The following is a 23588-nucleotide window of genomic DNA, read 5'->3' as shown; positions in this document are numbered from 1 at the left end:
CAATTGATACCAAAACTCTGGATACTGTAGTACAAACTGAGAACATTAGATTAGGGAGGACTGGAGGTGACATGGGAGCATGGTGGGGGATGAGGAGGGTGTCTTGGGCACTTTGGTGGTGGTGAGGTGTTGAACATAAATGTCAACACTATTGTAAAAGCATGACCTTAACTATTAATGATTTCAAATTTCTAAATATTTGAAACAGAAGATAAAAGGAATTAAAGGAAATTTTATTTATTGTATTTGGAAAACTCAAAATTCATCTCAGTAACTGATAAAACAGAGAGAAAATAAGCAAGAAAATAAAAGGATATAGAAAACTACCATCAATCAATTTTACCTAATTGATAATTTTGTAGAACCCTTTGTCCCCAAACAGCAGTGTGCACAGGGGCATACAAAACATTTAAGCTAGGTCATATCCAACCCTTGACAAATCACTAGAAATGAAATCACAAAAACGTTTCATGACGTAAAATCAAACTAAAAATAAAGTTATCTCAAAAGTCCTACAAATGTAGAAGCTAAAACATTTCTGCTAAATAATCCATGAGCCAAAGAAGAAGTCTCAAAAAAACTTGAAGGTGTTCTGATTTTTTTTAGTTTGTGCTTGTTTTCAGTCACACCTGGCATCATTTCGAGGCTATTCCAGCTCTGTGGGTCACTCCCATCAGGAAACTGTGCAGTACTTGGAATCAAACCTGGGTAAACCACATGCAAGGCAAGTACCTTAAGCCCTAAATATCTCTCAAGCCTCAGAAAATATTTTTTAATGAAATTTTCAAATAAAAATAACATGCCACATGTTAAACTGCACTTCTAAAACAGTGTTGTAAACTAAGGATACCTCATTATATAACAAATTAATTGACATAAAAGCAGGAATGGTGATGGCAAAAATATAAAGCTGTTCACTAACAAAGATCTATAAAAATGATAAGCCTTTAGGCCAAATTAAGGGAAAAAAGCGGGGGTGCAGAGTAGCAGCACAGAGGGTAGGGTGCTTGCCTTGCACATAGCTGACCCGGCTTGATTCCCAGCATCTCACATGGTTCCCTGAGCACCTCCAGGAGTGATTCCTGAGTGCATAGGCAGGAGTAACTTCCCCCTGAACACTGCTGGGTTTGACCCAAACACCAAAAGGAAAAAGAAAAAAAGACACAAATTTCCAGTATCAGAAACAGAGCCCCCAAATACACTTTACAAAAAAATGAATGTAAAAAACCTAGAATATGTTAATATACATAATAATACTTATGGGCTGGAGCGATAGCACAGTGGGTAGGGCATTTGCCATGCACGCGGCCGACAGGTTTGATTCCTCCGTCCTTCTCGCAGAGCCCAGCAAGCTACCGAGAGTATCCCACCTGCATGGCAGAGCCTGGCAAGCTACCCGTGGCATATTCGATACACCAAAAACGGTAACAAGTTTCACATTGGAGATGTTAGTGGTGCCCACTAGAGCAAATCGATAAGCAGCGGGATGACAGTGATACAGTGAATAATACTTACATATGCAATGGAGAGCCCTCCCCACCCCATGGGAACCAGCCCCAGCAGCCGACCTCCACTACCCCACCACTGCCATGCTCCAGGCCGCTTTCCACAAGCTCAGGCCAAGCCTCACGCATGAGCGAAGTCCCACGGAACACAGGTAAAGTGGAACTTTGTGGTCTTGGACTCTGGGCTCAACGGGACCCTGGAGCAGAGATCCTTTGCCTGCATCCCCCAATCTCTGGCCACCTGGGGTCACACCCATAAACCACCTCTTGCTGGAGCCAGAAAAATCTCATCATTGGTCACCCTCCAGTAACATATTCTAGGCTGCTTCTCCCAGAAGGGAGCATAAAATGACGGCCCCGTAACCATGCCACCGGACTCCGCACCAGGGATGCCCCAGAGGGGGGCGGTGAGAACCCTCCCCACTCCAAGGGACCCAGCCCCGGCAGCCAACCTCCACTGCCCAACCACCACCATGCTCCAAGCTGCTTTCCACCTGTTTGGGCTGAGACTCACACATGAGTGAACATATTCCTGGACCGTGCGGCTGCAAAGCCACATCATCATAAAGGGAAATATATATATATACATATATATATATATGCCTCTAGGAGAGTCTGGCAAGCTACCGAGAGTATCCCGCCCACATGGAAGAGCCTCACAAGCTCCCCGTGGCATATTCAATATGCCAAATACAGTAACAATAACAGGTCTCATTCCCCTGACCCTGAAAAGAGCCTCCAATTGTTGGGAAATAGGAGTAAGGAAAGGCTGCTAAAATCTCAGAGCTGAGGGGCTGGAGTGATAGCACAGCGGGTAGGGCGTTTGCCTTGCACGTGGCCGACCCGGGTTCGATTCCCAGCATCCCATATGGTCCCCTGAGACTGCCAGGAGTAATTCCTGAGTGCAAGGCCAGGAGTAACCCCTGTGCATCGCCAGGTGTGACCCAAGAAAGCAAAAAAAAAAAAAAAAAAAAAAATCTCAGAGCTGAAACGAATGGAGACGTTACTTGTGCCCACTCGAGTAAATCGATGAACAATAGGATGACAGTGACAGTGAATAATACTTGTAAGTAAAAAGGATTGACACGGGTTCAATTCCCAGCATCCCATATGGTCCCCTGAGCACCACCAGGGGTAATTCCTGAGGGCAGAGCCAGGAGTAACCCCTGTACATCGCCAGGTGTGACCCAAAAAGCAAAAAATAAATAAATAAAAAGGATTGACACATGCAATGTGTGAATAGATCTCAAGTGCATTATGCTATTTGGATATACTAAAAAACGTAGGTACTGTATAATTCAATTATATGACTTTTTTAAAAACCTAAAAAAAAAGAAAAGTAAAACTATTGGAGCAAAACACAAATTAGTAATTGCTATGGCCTAGGTAAAGAAAAGAGAGGAAAATGACTTTAAAAGTTATCAGAACTCTCAAAGAGCCAACACTGAATCGTCCCAAGGAAACTGGTCTCCAGACGAAGAACTACGGAGTCTTATCAGAATGGAGGTGGGAGAAAGCCCAGCAGCCTCCACCCATACCCAACATCCTCGAGCACACAAATGGCCTAGCTTCACAGCTCCACAACTCATCTCAAAAAGACACCAAGATGCAAATCGTCCCTAGTCCACAGCTCCTGGCACATGCAACCATACGGGACTGACAGCTCAGTGGGAACACTGCAAATTTCATGGAAAAGGTACACAGAAACCCACTAAACTCAATGAGGGAAAACCTTAACACAGAAGACCCAGCTAGCGCCAAACAGCTAAGTAAATGACTTTAGTAACACCGTTGTTACATAATGGTTAGATGATAATTTTCACAAATTACCTTTCACTGAATTATTTTTTTTAATTCCATTTGCCATTTTGTTCTATCAAGCAATAAAAAGTAAATCATTGTGTGTCCTTTATGGAGGCAGGTTTTGGGGGTCAGTGGGAAACTGAGGCAACTGATGGAGGAAAGGTCACACTGGTAGTAAGATTGGTGTTGGAACACTGAATGCCTGAAACAATTTATATTATGAACAACTTTATAAATCAGTTTTAAAATAAAATTTTAGACATTTAAAAAATAAAGATATCAGAAAATTTAACGAGGCCATCTTAAGGGCAGAGAAACAGCTCAGAGCCAGATCTCCAAAAGAGTAAGATAGGGCTGAATCTCCCTGCGGGGACACTAGTCTGGGCTAAGAACTCTGAAGTCTCCCTGGAATGGGGGCGGGAATGCCTTCCTGCCAGAAGGCCCAGCAGTCAGCTGGTACCCCCAATAGCTTCCGGCATAGAAACGGCCCAGCTTTCACAATTGTACTTCATCAAATTGCCAAGCCACCAAATTGCTCCAGATCTATAGATCTTGTACAGCATGACCACACAAAATTTCATAGTAATTTTCATAGTCAGCTCGGTAGGATCACAGCAAATGTGATTGGAAAGCTGCATAGGAGACCACCAAGCTCAATGAGCCTAAACAATAATACAGAAGCTCAACTAGCACTAACCACCACAGCAGATTTTCAAACAGCGCCTTTAGTAACGCCAATGTGAGATATAAGAATTATCACAGGGGCTGGAGCGATAGCACAGCGGGTAGGGTGTTTGCCTTGCACGCGGCCAACCCGGGTTCGATTCCCAGCATCCCATATGGTCCCCTGAGCACCGCCAGGGGTAATTCCTGAGTGCAGAGCCAGGAATAACCCTCGTGCATCGCTGGGTGTGACCCAAAAAACAAAACAAACAAACAAAAAAAAGAATTATCACAAATTGACTATTATTGATAATAAGGTTTGATAATTCTCTTTGTCTTTCTGTGGTTATAGACAATATCAAGTAAATCTTGTGCTTGCAAGGGGCAGACTGGGGTGGTGAGTGGGAAATTGGGGACATTGGTGGAGGTATGGTCACACTGACAGGGGTCTGATGGTGGAACATTTAAGTCCTGAAACAACTGTATTATAAACAACTTGATAAATCATGGTGTGGTAAAAAAATTAATTTTTTTTTGTAAAGGAAATATGGAGGAAGAGCAATAGTTTGGATAGAGGGCATGTTTGCCTTGCACACAGCCAACCCAGGTTCGATCCCTAGCATCCCGTATGGTTCCCTGAACACTGAAAGGAGTAATTCCTGCGTGCAGAGTCAAGAGTAAACCCTGAGTATTGCCAGGTGTAGCCCAAAATAAAAATAAATTAAAAAAAAAAAAGTACACAAGGGTTACTTGATTGAATAATAGTGTTGAAGAAGGCAATCATTTGTAAGGAAATAGGTCAGTTTTTTATTTTCCCTCTGTGTAAGAATCACTTCAGGAATCTTTAAAAGATATAAATTCCCAATTAAAAGCTACTGATTAGGGTAGAAAGTAATGCATGCCCTAAATTAATAATAATGGCAATAATCAATATTCACAGTTGTAGCTAATAAATGACAATGTTATTTTAAAAAAGAAAATTTAACCTGTGATAGAAATATTCCATGTCTTGATTATGGTTGTGATTATACAATTTTTTTTCTTTATCAAAACTTATAAAAATATTTCATCACATGCAGTGATCGCAGTAAACCTGATAGTTCACACACCTGTCCAGATAATGCAAATTCTTAAAATAAATAAATAAATAAACCTGTTAACAATTAAGGCCATAAGGATAGCTCAGAGGGCTGAAGCACATGTTTTGCATGCTTGAACCTTATGTTCAACCCCTAGTACTTCATGGTCTGGTGACTACCACCAGGAACCATTTACCAGTACTAAGGTAATTAGTAAACCCTGAGCCCTCTGCAGGTAGCCAATACAAAACTCAATGAAGGCCAAAAAGGTAGTACCAGGGTAAGACACTTGCCTTTCAAGCAGTCAACCCCAGTTCAATCCCTGGCACTGCATTTTGTCCCCTAATCAATATGGGCAGTGATCCCTGAGCACAAATTCAGGAGTAAGCCTTGAGTATAGGAAGGTGTGACCCTAAAACCTACCAAAACCAAAAACAACAAAACCTCAATAAATAAATGGCCAGTCAATGGATACAGAGTTAGCAGTTAACATAAATAAATAGCACTTTAAAAGAAAATTTAATGCATTAATAAAAATTCTTATTCTAATTCTTATTTAATTTAATAGAATAAGTATGTAATGTGATTGCATTTATTATCTTAAATACCCATACTACTACCTCAGGAAATATGTAAGAGAACACAAAAAATTATAACACTTTGGAGCCAGAGAAAGAGTACAGTGCGTAAGGTTGCCTTGCATGCGGCCAACCTGGGTTCAATCCCTGGCACCCCATACGGTCCTCTGAGCACACCATGAGTGAACCCTAAGCACAAAACCAGGACTAAGCCTTGAGCACCACCAGGTGTGGTCCAAAACCAACCAAACAAAAGCATACAACACTTTTTTGTACTCATTCAATTGGCAAAACTAAGAAAAAGGCAAGTCTAATTATAACAAGGCTTCAGAATAGACTCCTTTCTGTGAAGAAAACTGGTCTAATAATTTCCTGGAAAGCCAATGCTATAAAGCATCAATTCATTTAAAATTTAACTAAAGAATTCTAATCCTCGGGTTTCTTTTCTAAGGAGGACACAGGTGAATGTACCCTCATACTAGCACCCAAACACATTTACAATGATTTTTTAAAATGATTTAAAATATTTTGGGGCCGGAGCGATAGCACAGCGGGTAGGGCATTTGCCTTGCACGTGACCGACCCGGGTTCGATCCCCGGCATGCCATATGGTCCCCCAAGCACCGCCAGGAGTAATTCCTGAGTGCAGAGCCAGGAGTAACCCCTGAGCATCACTGGGTGTGACCCAAAAAGCAAAAAAAAAAAAAAAAAAAGATTTAAAATATTTTAAATTAAAAATATATTTAAATAAAAATATTATAAATATTAAAACTACTTATAGTATACAGTATATTATAAATGATTAATAGTATATATATTTACTATAAATATATAGCCTTATATTTACTATAAAAATATAGCCTACAGCCTTCCAGGAGTGATCTCTGAGTGCAGAGCCAGGAGTAGACCTGAGCACCTATGGGTGTGGCAAGGGAAACAAAGAAAGAAGCTCCAGGGGCTGCCTTTCCCCTTCACAGCGGGTAGGGCGTTTGCCTTGCACACGGCTGACCCAAGTTCGATTCCCAGCATCCCATATGGTCCCCTGAGCACCGCCAGGAGTAATTCCTGAGTGCAGAGCCAGAACTCACCTCTGTGTATTGCCAGGTGTGACCCAAAAAGAAAAATAAAAAAGGAAAAAGCCCCAAACTTGTTTAGTATGGCCACTCCCATCCTTTGATTTTTCGGATGCCTACTTTGGGAGATGGCTGGAGTGATAGCACAGTGGGTAGAGTGTGTGCCTTGCACATGGCTGACCCAGGTTCGATTCCTCCGCCCTTCTCAGAGAGCCTGGCAAGCTACTGAGAGTATTCCGCCCGCACGGCAGCGCCTGGCAAGCTACCCATGGCATATTCAATGTCAAAAACAGTAACAAGTCTCACAATGGAGATGTTACTAGTGCCCGCTCAAGCAAATTGATGAGCAATGGGATGACAATGACAGTGTGTGATATATAAATATATATAGTATATTTATAGTATATTGCAAATGATTGTCACAAGAGCATAGCACCCATCACTTCACACAGAACTTTTTTCTTGTGATGAGAAACTTTTCTACTGCTGGTTGGGCCAGAATAAGCAAGCTTTGCATGGAGACCCCAGTTCAATCCCTGGCAAAACTTGATCCCTCAGCATGACTAGGTATGGCCCTGCCAAAAAATAAAAAGTAAAATAAAAATCAAATAAAGATCCTTTTCCGGTTAATAAGCACAATGGCTGGTTATTCACACATTTGTGGGACCATGTGCCTCCCTTATGCACGTGGCATATTACTCATCTCACATGAGAAAAAATGAAAAAATAATAAAACAAAATCAAGTTCATTATATTCACCATGCTATAGAATACATCTCCAGAAATTATTCCCCCCACCTCCCACCCACCTTCCCTTTGTTGTTACTGTGGTAACTGAAGTCCATACACTTGGCTTCAGCACTCACACCCATGGTTGCCAGTGGTAACACAGTTCGGGTTGGTACTCACATAAACTTGATCTCAGTGCACCAGAGACTGCACACTTTACTGTGACACTAGGGCTCATGAATGGCAGTGCCACCACCTGCCCTTTGCAGTGGTGAAAATGGTCTTCAAAGTATCATGTTAAGTGAAATGAATCAGAAAGAGAGGGATAGACATACAAAGACTGCACTCATTTGTGGAATATCAAGTAACAGACTGGGAGACTAACATCCAAGAACAGTAGAGATACATACCAGGAGGATTACTCCACAGCTTACAAGCCAGCTTCGCATGCTGGGGGAAAAGGCAGCTCAGATAGAGAAGGGACCACCAAGTAAAGTGTGCTAGGAGGGCCCTTTTGGGATGGGAGATTCGGGCTGAAAGTAGACTATAGGCCGAACATGATGGCCACTTAATATCTCTACTGCAAACCACAAAACCCAAAAGGAGAGAGAGAGCAAAAGGGAATGCCCTGCCACAGAGGCTGGGTGGGGCGGGGGGAAGACGGGGCGGGGGTGGTGGGGGAGATGCTGGGACCATTGGTGGTGGAAAATGAGCACTGGTGGAGGGATGGGCATTTGACCATTGTATGACTAAAACGCAAGCACGAAAGTCTGTAAATGTACCTCACGGTGATTCACTAATAAAAAATTAAAACAAAAAAAAAAAAAAGAAAGAAAAGGACCTTCAAGCTTAGAATGTAGGTGCTCTATTACTGAGCTAATAGCCAAGCAGAACTAACTTTGTAATTGGAAGTTTGTGTCTTTACAAAGATATACTGGCGGCAGAGGGAGGTACTGTGGCCATACCCAGTGGTACCCAGGGCTTACTCCTGGCTCTATACTTAGGTATCATTCCTGGTGGGACTTAGGGGACTACATGGGGTTCTTGGGATTGAACCTGAGTCAGCTGAATACAAGGCAAACTATCTCTTCAGCCCTCCAAAAGATATTTTTACTAGAAACTATAATGAAGAAAAAAAGACAGAAACAAATACTCACTGAAAAGGAGATCAAGCCAAAGTTAATAAATTTGGTAACAGAAAACCTTATGTCATACTTATCTACTTAAGTCTTACTTATCTCAGACTATACTACTTTCTTATTTCCTATTTGAGAGTTCAGACTCATAAAAAATTAAATCACATTTCAAATATTTAATAAGACTCTTGCATAGGCAAAAAAGTTTTTACCAAGAGAAAAGTAATTCAATAACCTCTTATAATAAATACTTAGCTTTAAGTGCAATTATCAGTCAGAAGCACACTATTCATCAAGAAAAATATCAAACTATCTAGATGGATCAGAAAAATCTCACTGACTATTATTAGAAATACTCAACTTTCCAGTACTAAGTTACAAAAGGAGGATTTCAATAAAGAAATTGTATAAAGTATATTAATATATAGCTTCCCATTAAAAAAAATGTTGAAGGCTCATACCCCATCCTCTTTCACTTGTCCCTTACTGGGGACAAATAACTCCTATTCCATTACTTCCCTTTTTCATCTTCTTCCTTCCCTCTCATTTTCTTTCCTTCTCTGTTCTTCTCCTATCCATACTCTGGGGTCAAGGGTGACCTGAGCATCCCCCTTTTATTACATTACATTTCCTCAGATATAGACCCTATTAAAAACATGTGGGCACCAGTAGGGTATTTTCCTTGCACATGGCCAAACCGGGTTTGATCCCCAGCATCCCTTAAGGTCCCTCAAGCACCGCCAAGAGTGATTCCTGAATGCAGAGCCAGGACTAACCCCTGAGCATTGCCAGATGTGACCCAAACTCCGCCCCCTCCCCACCAAAAAAAAAAAAATTGCATGAAAAGGACTGCAGCTGATTTTAAGAAAGGTAAATTAAAGTTTAACTATGTTTTTCCCCAAGAAGAATTAATAGTGAAAACTTGGGCTGGAGAGATAGTACAATGGTGCTTTGACTTGCCTGCGGCCAAACCAGGTTCAATCCCTGGCATCCCATGTAGTTCCTGCAGGAGTACTTCCTGAGTGCAGAGTCAGGAGTGACCTCTGAGCATTGCCAGGTGTGGCCCAAAAATTTTTTTTAAAAAGTTAGTAGTGAAACTATGCAAAATGAGCGCATAATAAGTTGGCCAAACAAATCCAAAAAACAAAAAAGAAATCAGTTTGCAGAGTATTATCTAAATTATTCTGTATCTCAACTTACTGATCAAAAAATGTAGGGGGCAATTTTACCTGAAAAATATTCTAATATCAGGTAAGATTCCTCCAGAGCAAAAAGATGGCAGAAAACTGTACTAGAGTAACAAAACTAGGCTCTGGACTATACACTATCAGATATAAGTCCTCAGCATATTTTAAGACTCTTGGCAGGGGAAACTGATCCGTAAAGCACAAACTATACTAGTTTCTCTGCATCATCATTAAAAACCTTTAAGATCTACCCATCTACCATTCTAACTCAGACAAATATAATCTGGTTGTGTCTTAACAGGAAACTGCAAAAAAAAATTAACGTAATACAAAGATTAACATGCACATACACATATACAAACAAGCTATAAGGCTATGCACAAGGCAAAAGAAAACTTTAAGAGAAAAATTTATACCCTTTATAAATGTTTTTAGGAAATATTTAGAAGACAAAAATAATCAGTAAGACAAATGTTCTTCATAAATTAAAATATTATATTAAACACTAGCACAGCGGGTAGGGCGTTTGCCATACACGAGGCTGACCTGGGTTTGATTCCTCTGTCCCTCTCGAAGAGCCCAGCAAGATACCGAGAGTATCTCGCCCCCACAGCAGAGTCTGGCAAGCTCCCGTGGCATATTCAATATGCCAAAAACAGTAACAACAAGTCTCAGAAAGGAGACATTACTGGTGCCCGCTCGAGCAAATGAATGAGCAACGGGATTAAACAACTTAAAAAGCAATGGAAAGGTATAAATAAGTTATATTTGCTAGGAAGGACAAAAAAGATATAGAGGTGGAAAAGTGGGAACAAATTAAAAAAAACTCTAAGTTTAGTACAATAGTAGAGGTTCCAAGAAAGAAAGCAAAGAATAAAAATAAAAAATGATGAAAGAAAACTTTCCAGAAACAGTCTATCCCATTACATGCAAAGGACAGAACCACAACGGCAAACTTAAAAGCAATTCTAGAAGCGGGGCTGGAGCAATAGCACAGCGGGTAGGGCGTTTGTCTTGCACGCAGCCAACTCGGGTTCGAATCCCAGCATCCCATATGGTCCCCTGAGCACTACCAAGGGTAATTCCTGAGTGCAGAGCCAGGAGTAACCCCTGTGCATTGCCAGGTGTGACCCCAAAAAAGAAAAAAATATATGAAAAAAAAAGCAATTCTAGAAGCAAAATAATGTAGTGTTTAAATCTTAAGTAATCTTAAGTAGAATTCCAACTTAGAATTCTAAATCCAGTTATGTTATCAAATAAATACAAGGGCAAATATTCTCTGTGTTTCTCTCTCTCTCTCTCTCTCTCTCTCTCTCTCTCTCTCTCTCTCTCTCTCTCTTCCCCCGCCCCCGCCACCACCATGTGTATATACCTTTCTCAGGCTATTTGGAGGTTATACATCACCAAGCTAATAACAAATTAGAGTATTCAAAACAGGTGAGAGGTGAAAAAGCTTCCAGACAAAATCTAAGGCTATGCCACAAATTCTAGATCAATCAGACAATTTAGAAGAGAGGCAGGAGTTTTAGTTCAGTAGGAGAGCACCTGCCTCACATATGTGAGGCCCTGGGTTTGATTCCTGCATCACCAAAAGTAGTATAAAAGGCAGTAGATTCCAGAAGGAAGATCACAAAGAAAAAGAGTAAAACTAAAAAATACTTGATGAGATTTAAAAAATTTAAGCATATGTTATCTAAATAAAGTGTGGGGATATATTTATAACAGGCACATAGAAAATAATACCCCAAACCAAATCATGTCAGGAATGTGGCTCTCTGGAAGAGTATATGCCTCCTACCTATGTTTAAAGGCCTGAAATTAATCGGATACTGCTAAAACAGCAAAAAAGTTTATTTTAATTTCAAGATGTACTGTGGAATATAGAATAATAGACTAGGAAACTAACACCCAAGAATAGTAGAAATAAGTACCAGGAGGTTGACTCCATGGCTTGGAGGCTGGTCTCTCATTCTGGGCAACTCAGAGAATGGAGCACCAAGTAAAATGTGATCGGAGATCATGCGGGGGAAGGGTGATGCGTGCCGACCATAGGCTAGAGAATGAACACAATGGCCACTCAACACCTTTATTGCAAACCACAACACCTAATCAGAGAGAGAGAGATCAAAAGGGAATACCCTGCCATAGTGGCAGTGTGGGGTGGGGGGAGACGGGAGGGTGGGGGAGGGTGGGAGGGATGCTGGATTTACTGGTGGTGGAGAATGGGCACTGGTGAAGGGATGGGCTCTCGAAATCTGTATGGGGGAAGCACGAACACAAAAATGTATAAATCTGTAACTGTACCCTCACGCTGACTCACTAATTAAAAATAAACAAAGTATTAAAAAATAATAATTTCAAGATGTATAAAAAAAGTAAAAGAATATATAATTGTACCATATCTGCTATAAACAATACTAACGGGGCCGGAGCGATAGCACAGCGGGTAGGGCATTTGCCTTGCACGCGGCCGATCCGGGTTCGATCCCCGGCATCCCATATGGTCCCCCAAGCACCGCCAGGAGTAATTCCTGAGTGCAGAGCCAGAAGTAACCCCTGAGCATCGCTGGGTGTGACCCAAAAAGAAAAAAAAAACAATACTAACATAGTCATTATAAACAATAAAAATGACTTAATCACAAAGACTGTACCTGTAATGAAATAATTAGGAAGAAAAACAATTAGGGAGCTAGGCTATTTTTTTACATAGTAAGAATTACTGTATAAATCATAAAATTGAAAATATATATGTGGGCTGGAGCAATAGCACAGCTGGTAGGGCATTTGCCTTGCACATGGCCGACCCAGGTTCGATTCCCAGCATCCCATGTGGTCCCCCGAGCACCACCAGGAGTAATTCCTGAGTGCAGAGCCAGGTGAGACCCCCCCAAAAACAAAATACATATGTATCCTGAGGGAGTTAGTAAATTATTTTATAATATATGGGGATGGAATGAAAGCACAGCAGGTAGGACGTTTGCCTTGCATATGGCTGACTCTGGTTTGATCCCTCGCATCCCATATGGTCCCCCAAGCACTACCAGGAGTAATTCCTGAGTGCAAAGCCAGGAGTAAACCCTGAGCATTGCTGGGTGTGACCCTAAATAAATTAATAAATAAATAAAATACGGAGGTAAATACAGAAGAAACCACCAAGAAATGAAAGTGGTTGTCTGGAAGAAAAGGGGGCAGTGCTATTTGTCATTTTTAGTTATGTATATGTACTCTTATAAAAGTAGATTTAAGGGCTAGAGAGCTATACCTCAAAAGGCTGGGAGCATGCAAACCACACTTCGCATGTGGGAGGCTTGGGCTGATCCTCAGCACCATCTCCCTGGCACCACCAGAAACAACCTCTGAGCACAGAAATAGGAGCATCCCTCATGCACCTCCAACTGTGGTCCATAAAACATAAAATAATAGTGATAGCAATTTTAAATAAAAAGACACACTGGTATTTGCTGAAAATCGCCCATGACTTTAACTGTTGCTATGCGTGAGATTTTAGGGCCACAGGTGAGATTCAGTGCCCAGAACCAGCAGAGAGGTAAAACCCAGGTGACAAAACACCGCGATGTGATCCTAAGTATAGCCCCCAACTTCTCACCTCAACCCCCTCTTCTGCCTACAGGATCTCCAAAGAACCCAGTTTGAGACCATGTATTAGGGCCATACACAGAGGAACACAGGGTGTGGGGGGGAGGAGGATGGGGGTTGGCTCCCCCCACCTTCAATAAAACTGTTGATCTGCAAATATATATGCCTCTATCTATATATAATATCAAGACAAACATGCTACTTTCTTTTTAAGTAATCTGGAAATAGAAGTACCTCATTTCCTTTCCATCTAGTCTGAGTTATCCATATCTTAAAATACCCTTATCTTTCTCCATCCTCAGAGGAAGAATTGTGTCCACAACTGTTTCTCAGATATCCAGACTATTCCAGTGCTAGATTCTACTCCTTCTCACATTTCCCATGTTTTTCTCCATCTATTTCCATATTTTCCTGAATTAGCAATCATTCTAACTCCTGAATCCTTTTCCCAAACCTATAAAATATGCTTGTTTTCCCCATCCTATTTAGAAATGACCTTAGCTTAAGTCTTTATCCTATTTTGTCACTTTCCTTCCTTTCAATGACATGTAACTTATGCTACCTAAGAGAAATATATGCAAGCCAGAGGGATGGTATAGAGAGAAGGGCTCTTGCCTTGCACATGGCAGACCCGGGTTCAATCCCCAACACCACATATGGTCCCCCAAGCCTGTGAGGCGTAGTCCCTGAGCACAGAAGCAGAAGGAAGCCCTGAGCACCACCAGGTATGACCCAAAAAACAAACAAAAAATGCATGCTCCCCCCACCACTTTAATCCTAGTATGTGACACAATGTTCTAGTATGTTATAGTATGCTCTTTCAGAGATTATTAACAGACCAAAATGCCAAATTCAAAAGTCAGTTCTCCAGGTTTAGCCTAACTTTTCACAAAATCTGGAAATCTCTACCATCACCTCCTTCAAATCCAATCTTTCTTTTCACAAATTTCTTTGTATTCATTTTTGGGTGTGGGGCCACACCCGGAGGTGTGTGAGACCCCTGTGGTACCACAAGTCAAATATCAGCATTAACATTTATGGCATTGATGTAATTATCTCACTTCACCAACACCATAGTACCCAAAACTCTCCACCACTGTCCTTTTGTTACTTCCAGCCAACCTCTTCTTTCTCTCCCACCCATGCCCCTCCTACCAATTCAAAGTTCCCTAACTCCTTTACCCTTGCCATTCCCACTGCCACTGTACCTAACTTGAGGCTCCCAAAGCCTCAGTCGCTATTCTCTATTCTCTTCCATCTTGAATTAATATTTGATTCATCCTAAATAGTTAGAAAGTCTACATACATAAAGACTACTACTAATAAACTTTTATTTTTGGATCTCCCAAGCAGTGCTCTAGGGACCTGGGGCCCACTTCCAGCAACACTAGCCAAACTGGTCTGGTGGTTTAATGTATAGGCCAAGTGATGTGTCGCTGCGTAGAGCCTAGCAAAGCTCAGGGGGCTTCCAGAGCTACACTCAATAATACTGGGGTAGTAGAATAAACATGTTTATGGGTTCAAACCCAGGTTCCCCAGCAAATCTATTACTGATCTCCCCAGATCCATAATAAATTTTTAGTACGTGTTTGTTGGGAGGTTAGGGGGGCAGGTTTTTTTTTAACATGATAAATGATACGCAGGAGCCTGAGGATACCCCCCAAAGATTTGTAGACAACCAAGTAAGTGATTCAATAAACTTAATAATGTCTAATCCCTTCACAATGATAAAAAGTGTAAGAAAATAATACTGAAATTTTGTACATTTATACAAATTATAAGAATTTTATCCTAGCAATCTTCTAAGTACTGCTTTTTTAGGGACCACTCCCAGCAGTACTAAGGGGATGAGTCCTCAGAATCTTGCATGTGTTCTACCACTTGGGTCCTCTCCTCCCAACCCTATATGCACTTATAAGCACTCTTCCCATTGTTAGAAGTCGATTTAAAATTTTTCATTATAGTTTAGGTAATACAGTTACAATAATGTTAAAGTTCACAGTATTAGTATTTGCAAAAAGTTAAACAGCTATTAATTGGTATTGCCAAGGTCTGAACTATGGCAGTCTAGCTCCAGAGTCATTAACTGTATTAACATCCTAATTCATGATTCTATTCCACTATCTCCCGAGAACATAACTTTATGTTCTTTTTTTCTACTCCTCCTCCTCCTCCTCCTCCTCCTCTTTCCAATATCCAACTCTACATTTTAATTCAGGATGAACATAGTGTGCTTTTTCTCATACATCTATGATCCAACTCTAAAGTTCTATTTCTACCTTTCTAACCCATATCAAAAGTCACTTCCTCTGACAGACCTTCTATACTCACTGCCTATGAAAATACAAAAACATTCACTTCTCATTCTGAGCACAGTGAGGAGTGACCCAAACTTCCCCTTCTCTCCGTTTTCCACAAACCTTTTTGGGGGGAGAGAGAGAGAGAGAGTATGGTAGATAAGGCAATTGCCTTGTACATAGCTAACCTGAAATTTGATTCCTGGCACCACATATGGTCCCCTAATCCCTACCAGGAGTAATCCCTGAGCACAAAGCCAGGAGTAAGTCCTGAGCACTGCCAGGTGTGGCCCAAAACAAAAACAAAAAATCACTTCTCTTTAAAGCCCAAAAAGCACTCACCCCAAACTTACATAACTGACATGTCTGGTTTGTGAGTCTCTGGAGTTCCTTGCCTTTTACATTTTTGTACTGCACATTTTCTAATAGAGTAGCTCGATGCTTTTCAAACTAAATTAAATGTAAATTCTGCTCGCCAAAATGTAGAACAGTAAGGTTCTACTAAACCTCATGTATAATCATAAAACAGACATCACAAAAGGTTTCCCTCGAAAGTGTGAAGTTAGCAGCAATCCTCGAAATATTAGAGAAACAACTTCACTTCTTTACATTGTCTCTCACAAAGTACTATAAAGCAGATGTCAAAATGATATAAATATGATAAGGTAACTACATGTTTCCTGATAATTAGTCCTCTGGAAAATCAATTTTATTGCTATCTTCCAACTTCTCTATCTCCCTCCACGAATAACCAAATTCATAAACATAATGCACCCACAGGGGGAAATTAACAAGAACACAACTTGCTCTCTACTATCAGCTGCACTGCAGAAGTAATTTTTGCATACTTTACCAATGCCTTTTCCTCTAATGAGGAGTTTTCAAACTGTTTTTCTGGGACTGTAAGTGACTTTTTCATATTGAGAACAGCAAAATCACTGGAAGATGTGGTAAGGGAGGTTGGTTCTAAGGGACCAGAGAGTCTGAGAACTTAAGTCTCTTTTCTTTTTCTTTTTTCAATATTCCTTTCTGACTCTCCAGACTAAACTAATTCCATAGATAAAGAAATAGGAACCTTCACTTTTAACAAGGACCAAAGTGATTCCAATAAGATGAACCATAAGCCACACTTTAAGAAACAGTTCCGGATGGTCACAGGCAAAGTTCTTTCCAGTTTGAAATTTTACATAACATGAAAATGATAATGTACTGATAATTTACATTATATTAAAAAACAGCCAAACTAAATAACACATGACTTAAGAACTGTGATGAGGGTGACCACAATAATATAGAAGTTGGGTGCTTGCCTTGTACAGAGCAGACCTAGGTTCAATCTCCACCATCCTATATAGTCCCTGAGCCCCACTCAAAGTGATCCCTGAGCACAGAGCCAGGAGTAGGCCTGAGCACCACCAGACATGGACCAAAAACAAAATAAAAAAGAATTGTGATGAGTACTTTCTCAGTTTTCTCTCATTTAATTCTTTGTGAAAAAATGTAAGGGTTAACATGTTACTCATTGGACCAGAGAGATAGTAGAGTGGTTTGCCTTGTACCTGGTAACCCTGGGATTTATTCCCCGGCACCGTATATGGTCCCCCAAGCACCATCAGGGCTCACTCCTGAGCACAGAGCCAGTAGTAGTCCCTGAGCATCATAGGGTATGGCCAAAAAAAAAAACCAAATAAATAAATAATAATAAAATGTGTCATGAATGAACATCAAGATTGCCTTTTTAAGTGTGAAATTCTGTCAGCCCATCAGCTAGAATCCCAGTTAAACAAGGCACTGAGTAGAGATCTGCTAGACTAGGAATGAAGGTTCCTCTCCAGAACCAGAAACCTTCAATTAAGGCTCTTTTACATAATAGATCCCAAACAAAGGGGAAAGGATCCAGCTCATCTGATCGACCACAAAAAGCTGGCAATCTAACTATAATGCCCAAAAGTAGAGAGATGGGAGAAACTGTCTGCCATAGAGGCAGGGGGAGGGCTGGGATTGGGGGATGGGGGTGAAAATACTAGGGACATTGTTGGTGGAAAATGTACACTGGTGGAGGGATGGGTGTTCCATCATTGTGTGACTGAAACTCAAACATGACAGCTTTGTAACTATCTCATGGTGATTCAACAACAATAACAATAACAACAACAACAACAACAACAACAACAAAGCTGGCAACCTAATCAAAATGGACTTGGAAATTTTTTGAAATTGAATCACCATAAGATACAGTTACAGACTTACAAACTCATGATTATATTTCAGTCATACAATATCAAGTACCCATCCTTCCACCTGTGACCATTCTCCACCATCAATGTTCCCAGTATCCCTCCTGCCATCCCCACCTCTTGCCATCACCTGCCTCTGTGGCAGGCACATTCCCTCTTACTCTCTCTCCTTTTGCGTGTTATGGTTTGCAATACAGGTTCTAAGAGGCCATCATGTTTGGTTCATAGTCTACTTTCAGCACACATTTCCCATCCCGAGTGATCCCTCCAACCACCATTTACTTAGTGGTCCCTTCTCTATCCCAGCTGCCTTTTTCCCCAGCATGTGAGGCCAGTTTCCAAGCCAGGGTGTGATCTTCCTGGCACTTATCTCTACTGCCCTAAGATGTTAGTCTCCTAATATGTTATTTTATATTCCACAAATAAGTGCAGTTGTCCTGACCCTCTCATTTTAATTTCACTTAGCATGATACTCTCCATTAGACTTGGAAATTTAAGTCATCTTAGGCTTATTGCCTTTTATAAGGCAAACCCTTCCCCGTTACTAGTAATAGGTGCATTCTAATGAGAGCAAACTGGCAATCTCCCTTTAATCAAAAAGAAAGCCTAACTCTTGATGGACTCCTAGCCATCATGTAAAACATCAAACTGTCCTAAGACCTCCATGCTGTGAAGAAGGTCAAGATACACCTAAAGAAAAGGCCAGGCATAGCCCAGGAGCTAAGGGACTTGCCTTGCAGTTTGATCCCTAGTACCACATATGATCCCTGAGCACCACCAGGAGTAATTCCTGAGCACAGAGCCAATAGTAACCCCTGAGAACAACTGGGTGTGTACCTTCTGACCGCCCTCCCAACTCCAGAAAAAAGGGAAAGGAAAGCAAAAATGAGCTAGTAGAATCACTGCTGCATTTTGATTCTTCACATTTTTAAAAACGTTATTGTTAATGCCAAATTAGTTTCTATGCTAATTTAAGCCAGTTTACTCTCACCAGCAGTGTATAGGAGGCCTCATTTTTATGAAACCTTCCAGCTCTTGGCTTTTAAATTTTGGCCCAAATTCTATCTTTTCTTTATTAATAATCTGTATTTCACTAAACTAGTAAGATTGAGCATCATACGCTACTGGACTTTTTTTTTTCCACCTGTATCATTTGGCCATTGTTCTACTGGATTGTTCTGTACATTGACTTTTCTTTTGTTTGTTTTTTGGGTCACACCTGGCAATGCACAGGGGTACTCCTGGCTTAGCACTGAGGAATTACTCCCAGCAATGCTCAGGGGACCATATGGGATGCTGGGACTCAAACCTGGGTCAGCCGCATGCAAGGCAAACACCCTACCCGCTATGCTACTGCTCCAGCCCCCTCTGTACATTGACTTTTACCATCTCTTTATATATTCCTTAAAATCATCAAAACACCTTTTTTTTTCACAAAAAAGAAAATCTAGTGTAGTGATTTTTTAAAAATCCTTCTTTCCCATCTTTTCTCTCCCTGCAGATTTAGTATGCACAAAAAAAAAATAAAAAACCAGCAAACAGTCTACTCTGTGCTATGAAGACCTGAAACCTGAAAATATTTTGTTCCACTCTGCATGGAAATATACTAGAAACAGGAATACATTCCTGGGAATAAAATTAACAGGTGCTTCTGTATTCACAGAAAATATTCCTTTTCACACCTAGTTGAATGCTGCACTAGAAGATTAAGGAGTTTTATCCAAGTAAGCTTGTATTTATTGGGGAGGGTGAGTTAATGAGAATAATTAATTCTGTGGCATAAATACTCTAGAATCAGAGAACTGAGAGAATAGAAAACTGGAAAACTTAATCCAAAAAATTGGGCCCTTCGAAAGATGAGAAGGGTGCCTTCCTTTACACATTGCCAACAATATTTAATTTAACCTAACTCTCCTCAAATTGCGGCTCTGCTTTGAGGATCAAACAGTTGGGAGATTAGTCAGATTCTGTTATCACATTGAGTTTCCTTCTCTTCCACCCCACACTCTATGCTGGCTGCAGAAGGTTTAAGACAAATTGAAGCAATTATGTTCATCAGTTATCTCTACAGTTCCATCAAAAACAAAACACATATAATTTTGGTGTCCCGTATTATTTCCTAGGTTCTAATACAAATCAATGTTTCTCAATCAGAGCTTGTTTTCTCCCAGCGTATCCCCATGCCTCCCATCAGTTGGCCCCCTAGGCTCATGCAGTGCCCTCCCCACTTAACAATTTCCACTTGCGGCCTTCTTGGAATATTTGGAGTACACAAGGTGCCACATGCACCTTGCTGAGAAACGCTGTTGTACACCATGAGATTACCTCTTTGATATAATATAAAAGACATGGTTTTACCATCTAGCAGAGTTCAAATTTCAACTCTATCACTTGTTACTTAACCTTTCTAAAAAGCTATTGTGAGAGTTACAAAAAGATCTTTAGGTAAATCACACACACCAAAGCTAGTTTTTGAAGAGGTGGGGCTCTGATAAGCTTAACAAATTGAGAGAGAGAGAGAGAGAGAGAGAGAGAGAGAGAGAGGTCTGCATTTTCAAAAAGCGTATTAAAGCCTCTAAATAATAAAATGCTATTGATCATTTTTTCAGGGCAATTATCTTCTCCAAAAAGCATCTTCTAAACATTTTTTGGGGGGTCACACCATGAGATGCTCAGGGGTTACTCCTGGCTCTGCACTCAGGAATTACTCCAGACAGTGCTAGGGGTTGGGAGTGGGGTGGAAGGTGGGAATAGGAAGCATATGGGATGCCAGGGGTCGAACCCAGGTCAGCAGCTTGCAAGGCTAACACCCTACCCGCTGTACTATCACTCCATTGTCTAAGCGTTTTGAATTAAATACTAAGAATCAGTCCATTCCCTCTATTTCTGAAAATCTTAAAAACACATCATCTGACTTATTTGATTAGGGAATACTGTACCAAGTTTGAAATTCCCAGCCATTTTGCCAAGAAGATTTAACAAAAACTACAGGGACAGACAGGAACAGGAAAAGGTAAATGTCAACAGTATTAATACAGAATAAAAACCTGCCGATTTCTTTGTTCACTAGATCAACAGGAAGTCAACTGAATGATAAGTCTTATCTCTTTCTACTCTCATAATCTGAATTTCTCTTTTGACTTCTTATGAATGACCCAATGGTTCCATTCAGTTATTTTTCCCAATTAAATTCCCGGGCATAGTGAAAACATTTACGTTTCAAAAATAATTACACAAAAATTTTGGTTGCTTTTGTTTTGGGGCCTATCCAGCATAGCAAGGGCTTACTCCTGGCTGCTCTCAGGAATCAGTCCTGGAGGATTTAGGGAACGATATGGGAATTTGGGATGTCCCAGGGATTGAGCCGGGTCGGCCGCGTGCAAGGCAAACGCTTTACCCATTGTATTAACGCTCTGGCCCTAAACACAAAATTTTTATTTATAAAAATGTATGTGGGGGAGGAGAGATAGTACAGCGAGTAGGGCGCTTCTCTTGCACACATCCTCCTGAGTGCAGAACCAGCAGGAATCCCTGAGCATCTCCGGGTGTGGGTATGTATATGTGTGTGTGGTTTTACAGCCTAAACACAAAACCGGCATACACCCCTACCCTTCAAAGCCCCTCAAACCCCACCAAGGAACCTTGCTCATTTCTCACTTCCGTTACCCACTCATCATCTATCAAGTCTGAGACCACAGGCTGCCAAGCCTCGCGCCTCTTCAGGGCTCTGTCTGTTATGCTAATACGCTCAATCCGCCCAGAATGAAACTGCCGTGTGAAAGAAAACGACTGAGCAGCAGCAGACCCGAGCTGTATTAACAGGAACCGTGCCGCTAGAACAGAGAAGCCACTCCTTGCCTCGTCCGCAAGGGAAGGCGAGCAGTCAACAGCGGACGGCGAGAATTCGGGTTTATCATTAACACCCATCAGCGCGGGCGTTAAGGTTTCAGGCTGCAGCTCCAACAGCCCCGGAGCGCAACCGGCCAAGGGAGGTACGCGACCAACCCCAGCGGCCGCGGGGGACGCGGGGACTGGGGGCGGCGGGGGCAGGTGGCGGCCGCCCGGGACCCGCCCCCGGCCCCGCCCCCGCCCCTCCGGCTCCGCGGCCGCGCTGCAGCCCGGGTTCCTGGCAACCCGCGCCCGGGACCCCGGGACCCCCTTGCTGTGCGCCAAGAGCTGCGCACCCCCGACACGTACCTGCTTTGCAGACCGGGGCGCTCGGACTCCTCTTCTCCGGGGAGCTCCGGCTCTGCTCCGGGGACCTTCTCCGGTGCCGGACGCGGGCTGGGGGTGGGGCCGCGCTCACCTCGCCTGTCCACAGGTGGGTGGGCGACGAGCTGGGCGACGACACCGTACCCAGCAGCGGCGGCGGCGGCGGCGGCCGTGGGGGGCTCCCGCGAGCCCCGGGCGCGGCGCCGCGCGTGGGGCTGGTGCCTCGCGTGGACGTCGCGGACGCGCCCGTCTGCGTGGCCACCGTGGGGCTGGTCCGCGCGGCCGCACTCCCGCCGCCGCGCGTGGGGCTTGTGCTGCGTGAAGCGGTGCGGGGCCCTGAGCCGCCCGAGCCGCCGCCGCCCGAGCCGCCGCCGCCTGAGCCGCCGCCGCCCGAGGGGCCTGAGCCGCCACCGCAGCAGCCGCCGCCGTTGTTGCCGCCGCCGCCGTTGCTCCGCGTGGGGCTGCCATGTTGCTGCTGCTGCTGCTTCAGCTGGAACGGAACCGTCGCCCTCATGGGCTGCAGGCGACTCCCAGCTCCCCCGGCCGGGGCGACCGCACCGCCCCCGAGGGAGCCGGCCGGCGTGGGGGACCCATTGCGCCGCACCCGCTGGGACATGGTCCCCCCTCCCTGGTGACTGGGCGAGACGGGGGGATGGGGGGGCTTTGTTGTTGTTGGGTTGCAGGGGGAAGATTCTCGAGGCCGGCGGGAAGGCCCCCGCGACGGGGTGACGAAGCCGGAATCCGGGGGTGCAAGGGGCGGCCGGGCCGCGGCCGGCAGCAACGAGGTGGTGCAGCCGTCGCCGCCGCTGCTCCTCCTCATCAACAATAGTGTCTCCTCCGCTGCCCCCGCCCCCCGCGGACGCCCATTGGTGCAGCGTCAGCCGCGCTCGAGCCGCTCCACCGCGCCCATTGGCTGCGAGCTGCTCGGGTCCCGGACCCCCCGGGGCCTTAGAGCGCTTGGGTTTGCGCGGAGACCGTCTGCTCTTTAAAGAGAAAGAGACCCGCCCCCCCGGGGGGAGGGGGCGCGGAGGAAAGAGGCTGTGTGTGTGTGTGTGTGTGTGTGTGTGTGTGTGTGTGTGTGTGTGTGTGTGTGTGTGTGTGTGCCGTGTCTTTGTGTGTGTCTGTCTGTCTGTCTGTGTCTCTGTAGCTTTCAACCATCTGGGTGTCTGTGTGTGTGTGTGTGTGTAGGTAGGGGCGCGGAGGAAAGAGGCCGTGTATGTGGTGTATGTGCGCGCGTGTACACGTGAGGCTGCGTGTACGCGCGCGCCACGCCACGCGTGTCCCTCCCTTCCCACCGGGCGGGGGAGCCCCCGAGGACTGAAGAGTCCGGAATATTGCCTGAGAGGACGTACAGAACCAGAGTGGTCCCCAGGGATGTCTGATGCCTTCCCCCTAACTCCTTTCTTTACCCCAAATATTCACTGACAGAGGACGTGTACATACATCTTTCTGGCTTTTTTTCTTGATCTTTTTGTTCTGTCCTAATTCCAAC

The 23588-nt window shown here is 43.3% G+C and overlaps 1 protein-coding gene and 2 pseudogenes across 2 annotated transcripts in view; 2 read left to right on the top strand and 1 right to left on the bottom strand.

Annotated features, from left to right (window-relative positions):
* Positions 1 to 23014, bottom strand: part of FAM117B (family with sequence similarity 117 member B) — a 76650-nt gene extending 53636 nt beyond the window's left edge. The window contains exon 1 of one of the 2 annotated variants that reach the window (XM_055122466.1): positions 22082 to 23014. In XM_055122466.1, the coding sequence (XP_054978441.1) occupies positions 22082 to 22916 (835 nt within the window). In that variant the 5' untranslated portion in view covers positions 22917 to 23014. The remainder of the gene's footprint in view (positions 1 to 22081) is intronic. The other variant, XM_055122467.1, reaches the window with a different exon arrangement.
* LOC129400241 (small nucleolar RNA U13) lies at positions 7316 to 7410 on the top strand (annotated as a pseudogene).
* Positions 13210 to 13320, top strand: LOC129400255 (small nucleolar RNA ACA64; annotated as a pseudogene).
* Positions 23015 to 23588: the final 574 nt, after the last annotated feature.

This window comes from Sorex araneus, chromosome X (assembly GCF_027595985.1).
Source record: "Sorex araneus isolate mSorAra2 chromosome X, mSorAra2.pri, whole genome shotgun sequence".
In the NCBI taxonomy this organism is placed as follows: Eukaryota; Metazoa; Chordata; class Mammalia; order Eulipotyphla; family Soricidae; genus Sorex; species Sorex araneus.
Note: the sequence above shows the minus strand (reverse complement) of the source record. Positions and strands in the feature narration are given on the sequence as shown.